We start from the raw sequence: 23,224 nt of genomic DNA, 5'->3' as shown, positions 1-23,224 counted from the left end.
GAGCCTATTTTCTCGGCTTCCCCGCTCCCCAAACAGGATGACATTCAATTGTGGCGCTTTGCGGAGGTATGCCCGCCACGAGGGGCGACGGCTTGAAGGCGTAACACAGTCGTGTGATGCGGTCCGGTGTGACTAAACGTCGCGCGTTAGCATGCGCAATATGGAGGATACATCACGCGTTGCCAAATAGTACCTGGCCTTTGCTCTACTGCTGAAATGCTTTTTAAATGTATTTTTTAAGCATAAATTGACTGTTTTTTAATTGCGCCTTCCTGTGTGTTGATGATTTTCTGGTGAACTACCGTATTTTCTGGAATATAAGGCGCACCTTCAATGAATGACATTTTAAAACGTCTTCCATACATAAGGCACACCGCATTATGAGGCACGTGGTCAGTTTTGGAAAAAAAAATTTTCCTTGAGGTGCGCCTAATAGTGCAGAAAATACGGTACTTATTAAATAAAGCAAAAAAATAACCGAGGGAAGGTCTGCATTTATGAATTTATAGTGTTACTGACTGGCTAGCTCAGGACTGCCATGTTGCAAATTTGACCGTGTAGTTACAGAAAGGAGGTGGGGGATGGCGGGGTGATGGGGGGGGGCAGAAGATAAAGTGAGATGGAGAAAGGAGACACTTTGGGAATGAAAATGCCTCACAGATGAATTCTGTGGTGATGAATGAAGCAGGTTCAATGGCCAGATGAATTTATATGTGTTCCATTATGACGAGGGGAGGGGGGGGGGGGGTATGAAACATAGAGATGGTGGGTGGAGGTAGGACGGAACCAGCCTTCCCTGGGTGTGTGCTGAGGAACTAGCCATGCACGGCGCGTTGCGAACAAGCCATCTGTAGAGATAAGTCAAGAAGTGATTACAACAGGGGCCGGCTCCATTTCTGACAGTTGACGCTTGGCTGCACCCACGCTGCCAATTGATTTAAATGAAGAAGCTATGAATATTTTAAAAGGACCCAATACCCCCTCCTCCCGCCCCGCCCCGCTTCCCTCACAATTGAAGCTAACCCTATGTGTACGTGCACAACACCAATAGACGTAAGGGAAAACGTCATTATTAAAAGTGATTTTCACCACTTCTTTGATGGATTAGTGACACTACTCGGATTTCGCGGTGGTCCTCAGAGAAGGCTCTGCAATGTACACAAAGCTTTGTTTGGGGATTTAGGGTCACACCAAACAAAGTAGAGAAGTACAGTCCCCATCTGATGCCTTCTAAATCAATCCAAACAGAACGTGTGTTTGCCTTCGCAAACAATCACAAAATAACAACAAACCAGACTAGGTGCTGGATTAAAAAAAAATGGTGGTCTGAGGAGACCACATAAAGTACATTTTAATTGCAAACGGGAGGGTCACAATTGTGACACCATATTTGTTGCTTAGTGCAGAGGATAAAAAATATATGCCTGTAAAGTTGCTATTCGTTAGCCTGTTTACAGTGCATTACATTGAGATGTATATGATTTTAAAAAGGAATAGGTCGAATAAAATCGATAATACAGTCGTAATAACGCACAGTAATACAACTACATGTTGTTGAATGTTTATGTAGTCCTAAAACGCAATATTCTGTGGGTTCTGGAATTCAAGTGACAGTGACAAAAACCCTGACACTGGAGTGGACACATTTTTTTGCACACGTCTGGCAGTGAATGAGTTAATTTCCAATTTGGGTGGCTCATAATTTTCGCTTATTTATTTACGTTGCTTGGGAATGATTTGTCATAAATAATAGATCCCAAACATTGCATGTTTCAGGGTACGAATGATGTTAGGTTGCAAAATGTTATCCGGCGGCGACATTTTGGTGTGATTCTGAGCCCACTGTCTCTTTTCTGTGGAGAATCTGCAGCGTTGCAGGCGACTAAATCATTGTTGCCAAATGACTGGAAAGCACAATCAGGGGCCTGTCTAACGCTTCCCCTGCCCGAGAAGAATCGAGGACCTTGTCTCAATGACACTTCAACATCTGGGACCTTCCACGGTCCATAAGATGGATGTAAAAAGTAAATCTTCCAAAGTCGAGAGACGAATAGCGCAATTTGGAATTTTCTTGACGATTTCGTCTTCATATCTTCACGGTTCTTACCAATATGAAATGGAGAGGTGGGGAGGATGCGATAGTCACAGTTTGTTGGCGTGGCTTTCACAAATCTGCAGGCCAAGTGAAAGCACCCCGCCCTCGCCATGTTTCCGTCGGACAGCCACAACAAAAGACACTTAAGATACATATCTTAGTTTTTTCCCCCTCTTGATGAATTCATGAGCCACTGATCGGCCTTTGCATGGAAAAATGCAACATGTTAACTCATTCACTCCCAATTACGAATCTTTTAAGGTTTTCTTGATTTGGTGTTGATAAAGCACTATGGCCACTGGCAGTATTTTTCTCTGAGTTAAAAAACGAGTGGCTTCCTGATAGGCGACTTCCATTCTTAAATAGCACATGAGTCAGATTAAGGCACCATTCATTTCGCCCCGCCCCCTTCTCCCCGTTAATGTTAAATTCATAACCACTAGCCAACTTGGCATCTATAACTTTAGAAGACAAAGTAGAAAAAGCACGCCATGACCTGGACACTATCTATTAAAAAATCCCCGGTGAGCGCTTTGTTTTCAAACTGTGGACTGCCTGGAACGATGTCGGGGGGGGCTAAAGAGAAATAGCACAAGAAGCTTATGGACTGGGGCAATCCCTCGTTTCGTTCATAACCCCCCCGTTAGTGTGTGTATGACAGTCATGTGAACAAGGCCGCGCACATTCTTTCATGCATGAGTCCGTAATTGCCGGAAGGTTTTTTTTTTTTTTTTTTAAACGGGCATTTCATCGGCCACCCTTTCATTGTACACGGTCGTCATTTGCAAGTAGCTATGTGCTTAATATATTAATTGTTGCTATATTTATTCACATCATGGAAAGAAAATATTGAGGGTGGATCGGGCCCTGGTTTTGTGTCGTTATTTTTGATGTGCAATAAACCAGCACACCCAAGGGGAAAAAAACAAAAACCCTTCCCTGACATGGCTTACGAGGTGTCAATCATTAATTTTGCACTCATGGACACACTCATCATGGACGTATTGCAAAGAATATTTTTTTTTGTGGTACCGCTTTAATATGGGGAGCGCTTGTGAGGCCGAAAGTAAGAGGTCAGGACAAGGTCATTTGTGTATATATACACAATTGGTATTTTAACTCAGTCACTGTCATTCACAAATTTATTCGAAATTGGACATAGAGCGCAATTCCCGAATTTGATCGGGGTTTTTTTCATGCTTGGGTGCAGATAAAGCGCTGGCCATGGCCTGTGGCAATGTTTTTTAATTTCCCTTTTCTCAAATATAGTGCTTTGTTCCAGCTTCAGCAATTTTCGACAGCCGCCCCATTTCAAGCTCATATAACTCTAGACCCATATAACTTATGAATTAACTCTTTTTTTCTGATCAAAGAACAGAGTCTAAGGTTTTTAACGCTGTACTGAATGTTTATGTAATCCTAAAACTCAATATTCTGTGGGTCCTGTAATTCAAGTGAAAATGACAAAAACCCTGGCACTGCAGTGGACACATAACTGAATGAGTTATGATTTAACACACAATCTGATACTTTGTATCTGAATCACAAAGCCTTTAATCATTCAACAACGGGGAAATGTGCTATTCTACAGTAGCAAAATTGATGGGGGGGAGGGTGAAAAGTTAAAAATAAAATATTCTATGCGTAATACAAACGTCAGAAGACTGAAATGTGCAAACATGTTTCAATTAGTACAAAATTGATTGTATGTGTTTGATGTGGTCGGTTTATAGCATCCTATTTTTTATATATATACATTTTTTTGGTGGAATGACGCCGTATGTGCAGCAGCAATCCACTTTTATTGCGACAACAAAGTCTTTTTTTTGGCAGCTAGGCCTTTTAAGCGAGAGATAGCTCTGTTGTCTTTCACAGCTGAAGGAGTGTAAAAAAAAAGGCAGGAATCTCCACAGACTCTTAAGGGCTAATTTCCTCCTTGACTTGAAATTTTAAAAGCACATGACAAAGGGTTTTTTTTTTAAAGGGGGCTTTCTGGATGTGTGGCGGGAGCAATAAAACCCCTTACGACCACTCTGTTTGCTGCCCATCTTGTTTTTTTTTTCTTCATATCTCAAATCATCAACACAACAGGAGATACGTTGCTAGCTTGATAGTCATTATTGAATTGTCCCACTAAACTAAAGCTTTAGTGGTAGCATTGATTCGAACCATGTGAGCTTTGGGTGCGACTGTGTTGGTGGGGGTGCAGGGGGGTTGGTTCAGGAAAGGACCTCTGATCCCTCACTCCACTTCACATTGTTTAGCTCGGCCTGCGGAGTCGCTGCGTGTCTTTCCATGTGGGTTTTTTCGCCTCTGTTTGCCTCACCGGTCCAACGGAAAAAAATGAGTGGCTGTGGGACTTATTAGATCATATAGAACACCCCCCCCCCCCTCTCCACACACTGATAACAAAACGCAGCGTGTTTCTGTTTTCACCTCAGCATTTTTAGCATAAACATATTTTAAATTCCTGAATAAATTTGTGAATGGCGGTGAATGACTTTATATCAATGTGCACGTTTTTTAGTGGGGGGGGGGGGGGGGGGTACATGAAACCCATAACATTGCTCCAAAAATATAACTGGATGCCACAGAGTTGAGCAGGAACGGTTTGATCTAATAAGACACGTCGTACCCCTTTGCAGAACCATGTTTGTATTAAGTGCATATTTCAACCTAGAGCCCCCCACCCCCTGAAAAAAAAACGAGCCAACGTGGGTGCCCACGAGGGGGCTACGAAAGTGGGTCAAGTATATATAATGCAGATGTGGAGCTCTGGATTACTGATAAAGAGTGCATTTGTGGGAGAGAAAAAAAAAACACACACAATATAAGGCTCGAGATTAAATTCAATCACGTGAAAGGTAATCCAAACAATTCAGTAGAAGTGAAGCGGTTAGGGGACGGGTGAGGGGGTAGGGGGTACCTACAGTGATTGGAACCGTTCCAGTGCTGGTTTCTGACGGACGAACTATAAGGGTGAGGAGCACCCGGCACCAGTCCTTTCTCCGGGAGAAGACACCCCCTGCTCTGGTTGTAGTAATCCATCATCAAAAAGGGGTTGGGGCTGGGGTTCAGTCCCACTACGTCCACGCTTTCATACATCATATGGGCTAAAAATGGGTAGTGGGGGGGTTGTAATCCCACACTCACCCAAAAATAATAATCTAAAAAGATATGAAACTAGTGCGCACAGCAGTAGAGGTAGAAAAACAGATCTCCTAACAAGATCAGCGCTATTGTGAGAGTAGATCCATTTTGGACGCTAGTGGAAGATGTTGAAAACACGCATGCTGCGTTTGGAGACCCCCCCCCCACACACACACACACGAAAAAAATGCGCCGAATAGAATCCCAAAGCGCGCACCAAAATAGTCGAGGGAATCCCGTCCGACTGCAGCTTTCCGCCAACTGCCCCCCTCCCTCCTCCTCAACAATCCGTGTTTGCCCCCCACCCCGAAAATTCGGGCACCAACTGGATACTGTGGATTCCTCAGCAAAAGCGCGTCGTTTGCGTCCGTGCGCGTAAACGGAACGAGCCCGCACGGAGGGAGCGTGTCGTCGCGATCATGTTCTGCAGCAATGTGACAAGGCGCAGCAGCTGAGGGCTGAGGCTCCACCCCCCATATACCCCCCTCCCTCTATCCTCCTCCTCCTCTCCCTCTGCTTTCATCCGTTTTAACCCATTCGGCGCATCACCGCGCTTCTCCACAGAAGGCACCACTGCCAAAGCCCCCCCTGCACCCCTTACCCCCCTACACCCCTCTCCCAGTCGACTTTAAGTTACTGTGATACTTTCCAACATATATCCATCCCGGTTCCCATCCTTCCATGTCGCTATACACCCCACTCTTCTACACCCTCCCTCAACCATCCTCTCGTCACTCCCAACACTCACATTTTTCACCCCCTCTGTCTCCCTCATTTGCCTAATGCTATGCAGCTGAACTTTTCCTGAACCCCCCGACAAGTAGGCAGCCTCACCTCCCGGTGACCCGCCGGATGACTTGGATTCGTTTCTCCCGGATCGGATCGCTCTCATCTCACCGTTATTCAACGTTTGTTTGCTACTTTGGACACTCAATGCAACACTATGACACTTTTTTTCAGCATCCAGAGTCAAGGTGACCGTCACATGTTTTTTTCTCACACTAATTACAGCTTGGGTGAAATCCAGCTGTTTTGTGTTCTACCGCCAGCTGTGCGTCACATCCCCGAAAGCCTCGCGAGGCTCCTCCTCAACATTGCAGCATTCCGTACCGCATTGTTGTTACTTGTTACGCCGACGCGGAGCTTCGGCGGCTTTGAGATGTATGCCAAAAGCATCAAAGTGCATCGCATTATGCAAACATTGACTTTCTTTGTTTACATTTGGGAAAGCATCCTCATCGGAAGAGAGAAAAAATGTCATCCGGGGTGGTCCAAAGAATCCTAGGAACTATTCCCGTCAATTAAGTTTAAAATTGTTTGTGCAAAAGTTTTAAACTCATTCGCTGCCATTCACAGATTTATTCAGGAATTGAAAATATGACGTCGAGCGCCATTCCTGAATTGGTTCAGGTTTTGTTTTTTCATGCTGGGTGCCGATAAAGTGCTGGTCAGACCTGTGGCAAGCCCTTTTTTCCATTTTAGCACTTTTTCCAGCTTCAGATGCTGTTTAAACCAATATCGCATTGTATTTTGTACATCAGCCCCCATTTCAAGCTCAGATAACTCCAGACCCATATCATTTAGGAATGACCTAGGAAGATTTCTTACGCTGCATTGAATGCTTATGTCGTCCTAAAACTCAATATTCCGTGGATCCTGGAATTGGAGTGACAATGACAAAAACCCTGGCACTGGAGTGGACACATTTTTGTACAACGTCTAGCAGTGACTGAGTTAAAATTGTTTGTCCAAAGATTGACACGTGGGATGGTTATTAAAAAATGACTTTTATCAGCACCACTGGATGACTCTGTTACATATCCCATTACCTCGACAATGCCTCTCCGTACTCCCCCCCCCCTGCCACCTGAACCACAGCTGGCTCTCAACACCAGCACTTTGGAGTGGGATTAGCTGCATGGAAGGGTGCGTATGTGTGTGTGGGAGGTTGCGATTTGCTCCGCCCCCCACTCACTGTGACACTTCATTCAATGCAGGCCCGGGTTGTGTTTACCCAACGTGATAAGAGCACAGTGTGCAGGCCTGAGCCCCCTACCTCAGCTATGCATTCCTTGACAGCATTAACAACTTGGGTGATTGGATGATCTGTTCGTTTATTTTGTATGATTGCGAAATGGAGAAAAAATGAGGTAGGGAATGGGGGGGGGGGGGTTCGCATGAGGTTCAAATGGTGTTATGGTCATAGTGCAGGTAACTGGTCTTGGTCCAGCCTCAATAAGTATCATGCCTAAGAAGTTGAAGAGGCCATTTTGGCTTAAAGCAAAATCTGATGGAGTGAGATTAAAGTCTTGATGTGCTCGCTTGATATCAGGCGGACCAGCATCGGAAAAGCAACGTGACGCGGTCCGATTAAAGCATCAATCACACGTGGGAACCTGGTAGCGATGGGCTGTTATGCAAGCGATCTGGAGAAAAAGCAGAAAATGAGTGTTTGGGGTGGGGGGTATGGGCGAGAGGGGGGCGGTGGGATTTTAGAAGAGGACTCAAAGAGTTTTATGGGCAAGGCTGGAGAGGAGATTGCTGGCCAGACCTTGAGGGTGTCAAACTATTTTTACTGCTCCCTCTGACTGCTTTTCTTTGGGCCAATCTGGGGGTGGGAGGGTGTGTGCGGGGGAAGCAGTAAAGAGCGCTCCCTGAACCATCGAGGAGATGAGCCGTCTATAGGTTTAAACAAATAATAGGTTGTCACGTCATTTAGATGATTGTTCAAGTTAAAAAAAGGGGGTCAATCAACACCTGGTTAGATTTAACGCCGTACCTCGCTGAGATAAGGCCAATTTTGGACTTCCTGTCTGATTTGGTCGCTCTCATGCCGCCACTTCAGCTCTCCAGCTCTCCCTTGCATATGTGACCGCAGATGGCTAATGCCCAGGCACTAAAGACGTCCAGGCAAATCCTTCTATCTTCCCTAAATCTTCACAGTGACCTAATAAAGCAGCTCAGTGGGGCAACAGTGAGAAAGGGAAGTCGTTTTCATGGGATGCAATCAAGTTGGAACAATTATTGGGGAATGTTTTGCTTAAGTTTTACATTGAGAAGGGACTCAGCCAATTCAACGTGGATTTAGAATCCATCATGGCCGCCCAGTGTTGTCATTTTGGTTGTGACGGAGTCGTCCATGCAAATAGTTTGCACTAAACACGTACGGACACGTCCTCCATTTTCCGGCAAACGTTGTCAGATGGAACTGATAACTCTTAAAAACAAAGTCACTTGAAATCCGGTTGTCAGTTCGGACTCCAAAATGCCATTGTTGGTACGTGTTTCCGCTTGTGTATATTTTTTGGCTTATGTCATGTTGACTTTGTGATTAGCACCTAGCGTTAGCATGCTCACAGCCTCTGCCGTCATCGCTGCATTCCTCATTGCTTCTGAGTAGGCACGCTAGGTAGCTTATTGACTTGATCGTGTACCTGAATTTTTGTGTTTGTACTGTATGTGTTTGTTTACACAGCTGATTTTTGTGTGCATCGGCCAACCATGACAGCTGCTGCCGAGGTGTAAAGAGGGGCCGTTCTGTCAATCTATTTGGCGTAGTTCCAAAAAAAGGAAAAGGCACTGGGATGCTATACGGATGTCATTTCCTCTGCGTCTTTTTTTTTTAAAGACTGACCATAGGGATCTTTAGAGAGCTCCGCCCTGTCATTATCCTTTTAATGTCCCTCCAACAGCAGATTCCGGCATTTATGGTACAGGCCTACATTTGCCCATAAAGCCTTTTATTGTTCAGCCCAACTCTGTGGTGACCGTAACCTGGTTCTCCATTTTTTATGGGGACCTTCACTATATCACACCGAAGGAGGACAATGCGGGCCCACCATCGGTGTTTACCAAAGTATGGCCCACTCATAAATCCATCAGGGCCGGCGGCATTCTGGAAATGCCTCAGCAGAGCAGGGCGGTGGAGTAGGGGGGAATTCATCTTATTGTATTGCTTGGAATCTTTCGCACTCACCGGCCTTGAGTTAGAGAATCTATCTCGGAAATGATCATTAGCCCCTGCGCTTCTTAGCGCTGAGACCATCACTCAGAAAATCAGACAGATGATTGCAATGGATGTTAGCCCCGAAGGCAGGATATCTCAGGTCACACACGATCTAGAACGGCCCTGCCTTTTAGCTGTCAGTAGACATAGGCAAGTTATGAAGAGAGGTGTAGGTTTGCCCTGGAAAGGAGAGGAATGAAGGTCAGTCGCAAGAGTGAGGTTACAGGGAGAACAGATAAAGAAAGTGGAGGATTTTAAGTACTTGGGGTCAACTGTCCAGAGCTAATTGAGAGTGTGAAAAAGAGGTGAAGAAGCGTGTCAGGGCAGGTTGGAACGGCTGGAGTGTGATCAGGTGTGATGTGTGATAGAAAGGTTTCAGCCAGGATGAGAGGAAAGTTGTATAAAACTGTGATGAGACCAGCCATGACGTTTGGACTGGAGACAGTGCCGCTGAAGAAAAGACAGGAAGCAGATCTGAAGGAAGCAGAGATGAAGACGTTGAGGTTGGATAGGATCAGGAATGAGTCTATCAGAGGGACAACTCAGATTAGAGGCTTTGGAGAGACCAGGCTGTGATGGTTGGACATATCCAGAGGAGAGAGAGTGACTATATCGTAAGAAGGATGCTGAGTCTTGAACAACCAGGCAGGAGACCGAGAGGAAGACCAAAGAGGAGATTTATGGATGTTGTCAAAGAGGTCATGAAGGTAGCTGGTGTGAGAGAAGAGGATGCACAAAACAGGCTTAGATGGAGGACACTGATTTGCTGAAGGAAAAAGACCAAAGGAAAAGAAGACACAGGAACGGACTCATAACGAGAATAACGAGACGTCCAGAGAAAGGAAGGGAACGCACGTTTGCGTCAACTACAAGGAATCAAAAATCCTTCAGGAAAATAACAACCCGCACGACATGTTTCAGCCAATGACTGATGCAACCGACACAGATACTCTCAAATGTATACGTACAAAGCGCAGCAAGCCTGGAATGGATGAAGCCTGGAATTTAATCCAACCTTCGCTGACTCATAAAACACTCAGTTGCCGCGCACAGTGGAAGTTTTCTCTGAAGTATTCCGACTTTCCATTTTCTCAGACTTAAAAAAGTTCCCTCCGAAGTCTCTTGAAGGTATCGAGTTAGTCGGAGAAATGATAAAAGCCCAAGAAAGTTTGGAGCGAAAGTAGTCAGTCAGTTTTTTCTCTCTTGTATACACGCCGGAATTATGCGCGGAAATAATCCGCATTTAAGCATTGCGGTGAATTTGAAGAGTTTGAGTCACGATTAAATCATATCGCACGTTGTCCAAAGTCTGTTACATTGCGACTTTGGCTCTCCGAGCTCGGCAAAGATTTCCTGCTTTCCAATCACACGAGTGATGCTAAGCGTGTCTTTGAGACTCTTTGGTGGTCGGTTAGGCGTTTCGGGGGGTGTGTGAGGGGGTGAATACGATATGGTTCGCTTTAAGTGGATTGCCCTCAGTCAAGTTATGCCCAGCCAAAAGCATTACAACACCTCTGCGTGTGACCTCCATTTAAGCGGCGCCCCCTGAAAGCGGTGGTGGACACTGCACACCGATGGTTGCGTTAAGTTGAGCGATATGTACTCTAAAAGCGAGAGCGCACGTTTTTTTAAATATTTGTTGACATATAAAATGTGCCAAAATGGAAAGATGACTCAAATGTTAATGAAAGTGCCTTTGCTGAGGCAGCAAGTTGGGATGCAGGGACAACAAAGGCCCTTGGTTGGGGGTAGGGGGGATGTTAGCGACAGACCGCCACGGTTGGGAGCATGACAAATGCCCCTGTTGCCCTGCATCTTCCAGGGAGTTTGGGGTGGAGGATTGGGGGTTGGGAGTCAGCCCAATTCTAACCTGGGGAGGCCAGCAGGAGGAGAATGACGGAATGGATGACTCTGCCGCTTTAAAAAGGAGAAGGTAGCAGAGAGATGACGGCCAGGGAGTCATCAGCATTTCAAAAGAAGAGGGGGGGCACCGAGAATAGAAATGGGGCGGCTAGCGTTATTCGTTCTGTAGCTGCCATGTGTGTTGTTGTTATTGGTTGCATATGGAAGACTTTGTCCTCTGTAGTCACAAATCCCGAATGTGTGTGAAGGTCATTTGGGCAGTCTTGAGTTAGATGGTCGACATGGTACCTCGCCGTCACCGAAAAAAATGGACAAAGTATTATATCCGAGCATGTAGCAATAGCGCTTCATGCAGGAACTAATTGAAAGAAGAAAAAGGAAGTGGAAAGCGGCAATGGACGTGTGGCGCGTTGGTGTCAACAGCAGATGACTGATGCGCCGTTGCTCAACGATGTTGCGCAAAGATTGCCGAGGGCCACATATTATCCGTGGAATCAGTCCATTTCGCTAAAGTTACTTAGTTACTTTGATTCTAGGCGAGTAAGAACAAATTAATTTGGCAGATATATTAAATATATCAATAATTTTGATGATCTAGCGTCACAATTCCAACCATGGCAAAACTTCCCTGAAAAGCAAATGAAAAGAAACACAAGAGGGGCCGACCGAAATAAAGCTGAGCAGTCACTATGGCGACCCAAACCATCTGTGTTGTGAACCCATCGAGGGAGGGGTAGGCGGGAGGTGTGTGGGGGGGGATCTCAATAGTAAGTAAATAGACTAATGGGAAAAGTGAATGGCTCAGAAGGGCAGATCATTAGCAGACCGCATCTTGGCCATTCTCTCCGCGTTACCACGACAGGAGGGAGGGAAGGGGTGTGGGGATCACGAGAAAAAGCCCTGATAATATTTAACCAGCGCAGATCTATCATCAATTCGGACCCCTCCCGACAAACCATCAGTCCTCAGCCCCCAACTCTTGCCTATTGTCATTCACACACTGACTGCCTTTCACTCCTTATTCAATATTTTTCAGCCATTGTTCCACCTCCGAACTACATTACTTCTCCCTCTAAGCTATGAAAGGAGCGGGGAGGCGGTTAGGGAGGTAGTGGGGGGAACAAAAAGAAAACTCAATATGTTACAATGTCAGGCCTAACAAAACCGTCAACCAACCGTGGTGACATTTATTCCCTTTCTTCTGACAAGCTTTGCCAGGAAGAAACGCAGCTCGTGTACAGTATACGTGTGTGTACAGGTCCTTACATGTTTCTATTTAGCATGTTCAGTCTTGCACATTTCGTCCAGGTTCGGACTCAACTAGCATGTGCGCACACTCACGTCCAACAACGAGGCACTCTAAAGAGCACAAAGCCCCGATATACAACTTAGGTTAGCATGATCACAAAAGTGTAACAAGACCAGAACCCAGTTGGATACTTTCCTCTCATTGGATACTTTCCTGGACTCAGGAGACATTATCTTAACTGCAGCCTGCGACCAAGAGGTTGTTAATAAGGTAATATACGCGACTATTTCACTGATAAGAAGTCATTTACTTTTTCCAAGATACAATAATGGTCTGGTAAACAATGACTATGTCAACAGCATTCGTATCTTGCATCATTAGCCCGTAACATAACTTTGTTATGATGTCTATCACGGGTGTACGCCAGTGTTGCTCTGATTGAACGTAGTTGTCGTGAAACGGTCTTAGGCAACCTTTCCGGATAACTAGGTGACACAATACAGTATTGGCAAAACAATATACAGAAAGACGTCAACAAAAGTTGCTCACAGGGCTGTAACAGTAATTGGTGAGCAATGTCTTCACTTCCTCCCTCCTCTGAAACTCAACATCACTCTTTTGCAAGACACTCCGAAGTGGACTGGAGTCATTTTAAGCACTTTGCACAGAATCTACAAAAAGCCGCATAAGGTATTTTGCTATCACGCACGGGGCAAACACACACTTATGTACGGTAAACGTCATCGTCAGCGCAATCCGGGTGCCCGATTATTCCAGGCAACAATGGTGGTCATCCGCTGTCTGTCTGTGCTCATCCGTCCGGCAAAAACGATTGACGATGGGCAGCAATCGTCCGAGGTATTCCTGTTGTCCCAAAGTCAAACAATGACTGACAAACACTGCCATGACAGCTCAGACTCTGTTGTATTGATATCATTTGAACCGATTGGAATTACAAACACTGATGGCTTTTTTTTTTGGTCTGGAAAAGGCCATTGGTCCTCTGGAACGTTTCCAAAACTTGTCTATACTCCCCCTACTGTCTAAGAAATCACTCTGTCCCTCGTGCCCAGTTGCCCAAACCTCCAACTCCATACAATCAACGTAACCACTTTGCCGTATGCCGCAGCGCCGAGCCGCCATGAGGTTTGCCGGTCACACGACCGCGCTCGGCTCGGCTTATCTCGCGCCGCACAGCAGTCAAGTGGTAGCGAGAGAGGAGGCGGTTGACCCTCTAGCTGATTTGAGTGTTTCAGAAAAGTAGCCGTTTCAGTCAATGTAGCCGCTGTGGCTGCTAGCTTAACATTGCTAGCGCTCATATTTTCCTGACGGCATTCTCTATCTTGACTTACTGACTAATTCGATTAAAAAATAGATAACATGATTATATTAAAGAGCATCAAAAGTAACAAAACGGATACATTGTAGACTAATCTGGCGGTTAGCTACGAAAACAAGCTAAGTCCAAGTTTGTTTGTTTTTTTTTTGTACTTTTTTCTCGCTGAAAATTTAGAACTTGTTTTCATACTGGAAGAAATTCCGAATATTTATAATAAAAATAATTATAAATATTTAAGAGGAAGTTGAAAAAATGTTTTGATGAAAGGGTGGTGGGTGGTTATTATTATTATTATTATTATTATTATTATTATTATTATTATTATTATTATATTAATCAGATTTTTTTTCATTAAAAAATAACAGAACTCCACCCCTTCTTTAAACACGCTTATTATTCCAAATTATACAAATTCACCTGCATTCGCATTCTAAAATTCTAAAACGAAGAAGCACAAGATACCCCCGCTGTTTGTTTGGTTATGCATGCCCCAAAAATAACTCCAGCAACATTTGTTCTCTGTCGTCGTATTTCATTGACAGGAAACACGGGTTCAAGTCTGGTTTCCTCTCGGTGTTATTGTTGCCAAGTTGCAAAATATTGCCAAGCACACCCGGTTTCCTAATAATAAAAGCCACCTTTTATCGATGGCGGCGGAGGGCGGCTTGTGCTGCGGTAGCACAAAATGCATTTGCGTAATGGTAAATTGCAGTTTGTAATAACACAGGTTGCAACAGGATGTCGTCTGCCCCTTAACCTCTTCCTCAAAAGGGCCAAGAACAAGGAAATTGATGGAAAAATACCTTAAGAAACAAAGACTGATGGTAAGTGTGTCACGTGGTGATGAAAACGATTGCAAATTGCACTTTTTGGTTGCTATGCACCAACCATGCTCTCCAGTTTTCATGTGCAAAAATGTGTCCACTCAAGCGCCAGGGTTTCTGTCATTGTCACTCGAATTTCAGGACCCACAGAATATTGAGTTATAGGACTATATACACATTCAATGTGGCGTAAGAAAGAAACCTTGGACTGTCTTTTTTCATCTTAAAAAAAGAGTTAATGGCTAAATTATATGGGTCTGGAGTTATATGATCTTGAAATGGGGGCAGCAGTACAAAATACAATGCAATACATACATATTGGTTTATATAGCGCTTTAACAAACAAAGTGGTAACATGGAAAAAAGAGAAATGCTGCCCCTTGTGGAAAGGGAAAAAACATTGCCAGAGGCCATGGCCAGGGCTTTATCAGCACCCGAGCATGAAAAACCAACACCCGAACAAATTCGGGAATGGTCATATTTTCAATTCCAGAATAAATTCGTGAGTTGAAGATTATAAAAACAAAGCGAGTGGTGACCTTTGACATGAAATTCCCATCTTGAATATGACGCCATGACAAACAGCGTTACGTTATTGATGCCAGAATTTCAGGCCTGTTGTACTGTACCAACCACACGATAATTTTTTTATTTATTTTTTTTGGGCTGCCCGCCTCCCTTTCTATTCACGCAACCCAAAAACTTTATTGGTTCCGTGTCCTTTTCCGCCTCTTTTGTCTCTGTCACATTCTCTCCTTCTCGGCAAGCCCAGTAAAATACCTTTATCTCTCCCATCCGCTCAGACCCGCCTCGCTCTTGGATGGGGAAGATCAGTGCCAACGAGGAGGTTTATTTGCGTAATTTATATCCTCCCTCTGACAGCCTTCCGCGGCCCCCTACAAGCCTTTCGGCTTTTTACAGCAGCCAGACCGCGCTCATAAAGCAGCGGGTCTTTGTGACGGACGAGCGGGCCGGGAAGGAGGCCCGATACAACCGAAGCAGGTAAAGGGTGGGTGGGTGGGGGGGGGTGGCCAAACAGGCTTTACTAGATCCAGAGATCAGCCATTAATCCTGCAGCCGTCATGTGCTCGCATCTCGCCGCCCCAGCAAAAGGTCGAACGCTAATCCCATGAACGGGTGATACGGGCTCACCTGGAGAACCGGCGCGAAGCAGCGGCCAATGAGAAACATGTGTCGATGCGCTAACTGCGGAATTTAGCTTCGGCTATTTCGGTGAAATAGTGAAACGCTATGAATTGTGTTCATAGTAATTGTGTTCATTCACTGCCAGGCGATGTGCAAAAAATGTGTCCATTCCAGTGCCAGGGTTTTTGTCATTGTCACTCCAATTCCAGGACCCACACAATATTGAGTTTTAGGACTACATCAACATTCCATACAGCGTAAGAAACTGTAGACTATCTTCCTTCATCTGAAAAAATAGTTAATTCCTAAATTTCATGGGTCTGCAGTTATCTGATCTTGAAATAGGGGCAGCTGTCCAAAATACAATGCAATCTTGGCTTATATAGCACTTGAACAACAGCTGAAGCTGGAACAAAGCGCTAACATGGAAAAAAAGGAAATGCTGTCCCCTTGTGAAAAGGAAAAAAAACATAACCAAAGGCATTGGCCAGCGCTTTATCAGCATCCAAAAAAAAAACAAAAACAAAACATGAACAAATGAAATTGGTGAATGGCAGTGAATGAGTTGAAACAACCGCATATTTTTTGTTCTGTCAGCTAGCTTAATGCTAACACGCAAAGCAAAACAGCATGTACGGGTTAACAAATAGCATCCATGTTGCAGCGTTATAACACTTAAATGAACAGATCTTTTTATTTTATACCAATGATATTCAATTGTGGTGGATTCAATAGTCAAAGCTTATTGGAAGGAAATGAAAAAAAAAAACATCAAAAGGCGCTGACACCAATCCGATCCTGAAAGAGATGGGCGCTAACAAGTGTGAAGCCGTTGCGCTACAAAGTAGGACTGAACCCAATCAAAAACGAGGCCCAGCGAGATTGGCGCGAAGACGCATGCCAATGAGAGCCAGAAGCACACAACAAGGAATCGGGGTGACCTTGCGGAGAGGAAAGAGGGAGGAGACAAAGAGCTACACGGCCGTGAATATGAAAAAAAGTGACGACGTACCCCTCCCAACCCCTCCCTGTAAAATGGAAATGAGTCCAACCAGGACACCGTTGAACACATTATCAAAAAGCAGTGACCCAATGGACATCCTTGCGCCAAAATCCCTCACAGGGATGTGTTAATGAGGCGGTCAAAATACACACACACACATACACAAAATATACACACACGAACGCATCACAACCTCGTTGGGGTTGGACCTTGGGGAGAACAATGACCTCCGGTGGCCGTACCCATTTGCAATGTCAACGAGGACTCGGAAGGGGATAAAAGAAAGAAAAAAATCAAAACAAAAACTCATTAGCAATATTTGGACGGTCAGCTCAGAGCATCAAAAAGCCGTAAACAAGTAGCGCGCCCGCTCGACAATGTCAAACACGCCACCCCGACTCCTTCTGCAGGCCACGCGGTATCAAAAAGGAAGGGCGCCTAATTAAAACAGCGCGCAGACAGCGGCCATATGCATCCTCCTTTCATTGTCCCGGAATTGCGACGGATCGGGAGGAAGAGCCAATGTTGCAACGCCCTCGTCATTGTCGGAGAGTCGGCGATGGCAAAGGCGTTAGAAGTGCACACAAAGAAAGTCAGTGCAGTGGAGACGGGGATTTTAGTAGCTCGATGCTAACGCTAAGGCGTTCTAATAATAATCATAACAATAATACATTTCATTTATAAGCGCCTTTCAAAACTCTCGAGGACACTTTACAGTCACAGGAAACCGTGGGCGACGGAATGAACGCGTAGACAGACACTAAAAGTAGTCACAGTCATATATTCTTTATCCTCTGCAGGCAATGACTAGTGTGAGTGCCGCACTGAAGAGCAGAGAGGAGCTGAGATGTTTCCATTATCAATGTCTGTCTGTCTAAAATTGCCCCAACATCCAGAAAAGAGCATGCCCCCCTAAAAAAAACAAGAAATTGATCAATAATTATTTAATTTCCACCCAGTTAACTCATTCACTGCCAGACGTGCAAAAGTATGTTCACTCCAGTGCCAGGGTTTTTGTCATTGTCACTCAAAATCAAGGACACACAGAATATTGAATTTTAGAACGACATAAACATTCAGGGCAGCGTAAGAAAATCTTAGATTGTCTTCTTTCATCAGGAAAAAAAAGAGTTAATTCCTAAATGATATGGGTCTGGAGTTATATGAGCTTGAAATGAGGGTGGATGTACAAAATACGATACATATTGATTTATATAGCGCTTTAACAACAGCTGAAGCTAAAGCAAAGCGCTAACATGGAAAAAAGACAGTGGAAGGAAAAAAAAAACATTCCCAGATGTCTGACCAGCGCTTTATCGGCACCCAAGCATGAAAAAACTAAACCCGCACAAATTCGGGAATGGCGCTCGACATCATATTGTCAATTTCTGAATAAATTCGGGAATGTCAGCCAATGTTATTTAGTTATTTGTTGTTATTTTTACTTCAAGATGGCGCCGCGGAAGTGGCTGCCTTTCCAGCAGCTCCTGTATTTTGTTTTTCTACTTCTTTCTTTCCTTTCCTCTTCCTTTCATAACTTTGCTGCTGTGAAATGTAAATGTCTCCACTTCGAGACGAATAAAGGTACATCCAATCCAATCCAATGAGTTCATTACGGCTCATATCAAGAACGAGACAGAGCTACGGGTCCCCTTCCTGGAATATTATTTTACTCCTCCGCCGCATTCTGCGATTAATTATTCACCAGGCAGGTGAATTGGGACGTTGACGCCCATAGGTAGAGAAAAAAAACTTATTTTTTGATGATTAAAAACAACAAAGAAGAAAAGTTCCAAAAGAAATAACAAGTGAAGGCAATAAAGGACATGCCTGTTCTAGTTTTATCTTTTTAACATCGTAATAAACACATGAGGTGCGATAGGCCTGCGACTGCCCGTGTGTGTGTGTGTGTGTGTGTGTGTGTGTGTTAAGCGAACGCGTGCGCCGAAGCACCTTTCAGAGTGAAGACAGAAGGCAAAACAGAGCGCCCCCGCTGGCATTCTCAGTGGTGCGACACAGAAAGCTTGTTGGTCGGGGGGCATTAAATCTTTAATGCGCAGCAGTTGCCAGTGAAGGGATGGCGCAAATGAGAAGATGAGGAGAAGGGGGGGGGGGAGGAAGAGAAAGTGGATGGAAAGCAACCAAGCCTTTGCGTGTGTGTGTTCATGCGTAGAAACTACGGTAAAAAAAAAGAGGAAAAGGATGAAACGCCGTGATGCTTATTGTTCGCTATGCAAATTAATCACTCTCATCCGTCTCTCCAATAACTTCCCATCTCCCCCCTCCACTTTTTTCACCCATCTTCCGCTTCTCTATGCTAAGTGATAAATACTGTCTACAGGCTATAAATCCAGAGGGAGTCCCGACAGGCGTCCCAAATAAAGCGCTCTATTTTCCTCGCCGTTTGTCCGAGGAAGTGAAATAACGTTAGCGGGATGAAGAGGAGAAGGAAAGGGTGAAATTTCATCAGCGGGGCCCCACGCGGACACGCACAATGGCGCGTTTGGCTAACAAAGGTGAGGGGGCGACAAAAACAAACGTTGAAAGGATGCATGAAGAGATGGTCTGGTGAGTGACGTGGGTGTCGGTTCGAGGTGCAATGATTCATCAATGAATTTCTAATTAAACAATAATGACTTCCTGGTAAGTCTGGATTTTTTTTTTATTTAATTTTGTTTAACTCATTCACTGCTAGAGGATGTGCAAATACAGGTAACATCCGACTTACGACCGAGTTCCGTTCCGACCAAACGGTCGTAAGTCAAAATGGGTGTAAGTCGAAATACATTCAAAATGTTGAATAGAACCTCGTAGGTTAAATGACTTGCAAAATGACTCCCCCCTCTGGTGCCATCACGCAGTCGATTGCTGTGCAAGAGTGAGATGCTGGCTGGCTGGCCAGAATTGTCGTACGCGTTGCCGGCCTGCTAACGCATTGCGATGCCAGGCATACAATTAAAATGTAAAAAAATTGGGTCTGGAGGTCATGATGTTACCTGTATGTGTTCACTCCAGTGCCAGGGTTTTTGTCATTTTCACTCGAATTCCAGGACCCATAGAATATTGAGTTTTACGACGACATGAATATTCAATGCAGCTTAAGAAACCGTAGACTCTCTTCTTTCATCAGAAAAAAATAGTTAATTCCTAAATTACATCAGTCTGGTGTTATATGAGCTTGAAATGAGGGTGGTTGTCCAAAATACAATATTGGTTTATGTAGCGCTTTAACAACAGGTGAAGCTAGCATAAAGCGCTAACATGGACACAAAGGGAAATGCTGCCCCTTTGTGGAAAGGTCAGAGGTCTGACTAGCGCATTATCGGCACACAAGCATGAAAAAACAAAACCCGAACATATTCATGAATGGCGCTCTATGTCATATTGTCAATTCCTGAATTAATATCCCTGGAATGGCAGTGAATGAGTTAAATTTGTCCGACATTTAGCCTCTCAATGTTAAAAATGATCCCCCCCTTCTAGTTGAATCAATAGAAAACATGACCAAAGCGATGATATTACTTGAAATATTTATAATTACTTTTTTGTTTTCATTTTTTGCACCAAGCAAAAAAAAACTAATTAATGAAAATGGAAATTGAAGCTTCATCACAGAGATTACTTTGACCTCTTTTTTTGTCATCAAAATATTCAAGTTATTGGATTCCATCCACCAGCGCTATCAATGTGAGTTCAAAATGTAAAAATGCGACTAGGATCTACAGTATCAGCGACAGTTTGATCTATTTTCCATTTCCTTAAAAGAGTGCACGTTAGTGGTGGTGGTGGTGGGAGGGGGGGGGGGGGTTAAATTGCCAAAATACTTCTGTCGCATTTTTTTGGCTGTGTCATCAATGACAATATTAACATTCCAGCAATTCACGTCAAAGTATTTGATGTCCTGGCGCCGTTTCATTAATGGCTGTAGCAAGATTTTGGCGTCCGTCGAGTCGTTCAGACGCTGCCAAGAACATCTTCAAAAGTTATGGAATAAAAAAAAAAGGCTTGCAGAAGGTTGAACTGAAAACAATTAGTCGGTGTGAACATCAGCGCTGATGCTAGCTTGTTATCAGCGTTACCGACGCATGAGGAGCAAAGCCGTTGAATGGAATTGCTCATATGTTTGCATTTACGCATTTCAACGCTAAAAATTCCACCTCAAGACATTGAGATATGAGCAAAGCTCAAAGGATTTCATTCCCGAGTCCTCTTGCCCCAAAGAGGATTCCCACCTGGTAGCAATTTAACCCTCGGACGAATGGCGAGCGAAAAAAAAAAAAACATAAAAAAATAAAATAACGTCTGTCGGGAAAGTGGTTTCATTTTTCAATCGAATAAATCACGACCTTTCCAGAAGATCATTTTTGTCTTTTAACGGCCTCCCACGCGTTTGAAGTTTGTCAAAGGAGGGACAGTGAGTGTTTTTCATGGGGAAAAAAAAGAGTTAATTCCTAAATGATTTGGGACTGGAGTTATATGAGCTTGAAATGAGGGCGTGCCATTTTCAAGATGCACTTTTCAAGAAAAAATGGACATCATTAAGAAAGATCGGTCAGTTATTTCCCGGCTAATGGTACCATCTAGTGGACTTGTCGTGAATCACACCGCACTTTTTTCAGTCTGGGTTGATTCAGACGTAGTGATAGTGTGTAAGACAAAAAGTGTGTATTCCAAACATTAATTTCCCATAGGAAACCATTAAAATGAGAATAATCCGTTCCCAATTCCCCATAAAACATAATTTTCAACTAAATAAGTCTTAAAACTACACACAATATACCTTATTTTATGTGTAATAAATTAGCTATGGTATTGTAAATAAAGAAATAAACTGTACTGTATAATAAAGTCGTTTTATTTACCTTTGTGATGGTCGTTGATGGCGTGATGGAACGGATGGCTTTTTGCTTAAAGTGTCTCAAGGAGCTCTGGGTTGTACATCTTACAAATTGTGATATTGCAATTGCACCAGATGCAGGCAGACACACTAGAAACTTCATGAATAGCTAGTTCCGTTGCTTGTATGTTCTCTACAAATTTTACAGATGGCTTGCGTGGGTTATTTGTGGAGGCTGATTGATGGGATATTTTAACTTTGCAGTCTACACTCTGCCTTTGAACTATCAATAAAGTTGAAACGAGTCCAATTTCACTGTGTTTCCTATCCATTTTCTCACCATTTCACTTTTGTTTTTTTTTCACTTTTGTTTTTTTGTTTTGGGCCTGTAACTGGAATCAACACATCACAAATTTATCTTGCAAATGCCAAACAAGAATCCAGATTTCCGACAAAGGCTTAAACGTCCCTTTATACAAAGCATTTGGCCCAAAAAGCGCTTCCATTAACTTCCCGTGTGTAGCTTCTTTCTTTCCAAGCGATCTGCTTTTGACATTGAGGCGACTCTTCAAAAGGTCTGGAAGCCGCACATTTGCCGGGACGGAGACGCCCTCGCAGGCCTGCGTGTGTTGTGGGAGGTGCACGGGGGTCTCATATCCTTGTCTTTTTTTTCTGCACGGATTTCCCGAATTTCCTCCCAACGGCAGGCCTACACTTGCTGTTTGCTTTCATATTGACCGACTTGTGTAATTCATGGATAGTCACAAGTGTATCGTGTAACGTTTGTGTCGGAAGATTTAAAAAAAAAAAACGTTTTCGGGGGTGGTGGCGAAAAAGAAAGATTAAAAATATCCCATGAAAAGGGAAGAAATAGACCATGAAGAGATAAAAGTAAAAGGAGGGCAAACAAAGTCAAGCAAGTGCTTACAGGACATACAAGTGTTTGGTGGGTAAATATTGAATCAGCAAGATGTCAACTGTTGCGCGTTATATCCCCCCCCCCCACCACCACACTCCAACAACCCCCCACCTCAGTTGTCTGTGTCAACAGCAAACAGATGCTTTTCACCTTCACTCCGGGGCATCAAAACATAACACGTCAACACACTTATTGACCGAAGCGTCTGGCTTCGGCGTTGGCAACACAAAACTTTCGATTCGCGGCCATTTTTTTTTTTTTTTTGGAATGTTATTAACATCTGACAACTTTGCCAAAACAATCTTGTCCGTACCAAACTGCAAAAACTCCTTAAAATGCTATAAACTGTATGCTAGGTGGCTGTCATTAGCTAACATCGCTTCTCCATCTCCTCTTGTTCTTGTCGCTTATTCGTTCTGTCGCGTGATTAGCGACTACTCGTCCATTTTTTGTGGCGATAACAATTCCTATAAGTATCGTGGAATAGGTATATCTCATAGCTGATACAACGCCAGTTAGCGTCGCGACACCTTTTCTCCGGTGGTTCCTGAGCATCCGGAAAAAAGGAGAATGCATGTTTGTTTGACGATGACTCACAGACACCTTAACAGCTCTTCCAGCCGAGACGTGGTTGAAAGCAATTTGATAAAAATGATTCAGATAACTGGTTAGACATGATGCCGAATGCCAAGAGTGTTTGTGCGTCTCGACGAAATAGTGCAGCGGGTTCATGTAAGAAGCCTATTAGGGTTTAAACGTAGGCTATAATTGGAACGCCATTGTTTCTTTCAGT

At 44.0% G+C, this 23,224-nt stretch overlaps 1 protein-coding gene across 3 annotated transcripts in view; it reads right to left on the bottom strand.

Moving 5' to 3' along the window:
- Positions 1-23,224, bottom strand: part of LOC148887449 (retinoic acid receptor alpha) — a 105,141-nt gene that overhangs the window by 25,831 nt on the left and 56,086 nt on the right. The window contains exon 1 of one of the 3 annotated variants that reach the window (XM_089015133.1): positions 5,026-5,655. The exons of the other annotated variants lie outside the window; for them this stretch is intronic. Within the exon in view, the coding sequence (XP_088871259.1) occupies positions 5,026-5,203 (178 nt within the window). The 5' untranslated portion in view covers positions 5,204-5,655. Of the gene's footprint in view, positions 1-5,025; positions 5,656-23,224 lie in introns of those variants that run through there. 3 annotated transcript variants of the gene reach the window in all.

This window comes from Hippocampus bargibanti, linkage group LG15 (genome assembly GCF_051943395.1).
Source record: "Hippocampus bargibanti isolate YZ-2025 linkage group LG15, ASM5194339v1, whole genome shotgun sequence".
Lineage (NCBI taxonomy): Eukaryota > Metazoa > Chordata > Actinopteri > Syngnathiformes > Syngnathidae > Hippocampus > Hippocampus bargibanti.
The sequence above is the reverse complement of the archived record's forward strand: the minus strand, read 5'-3'. Positions and strand labels throughout refer to the sequence as shown.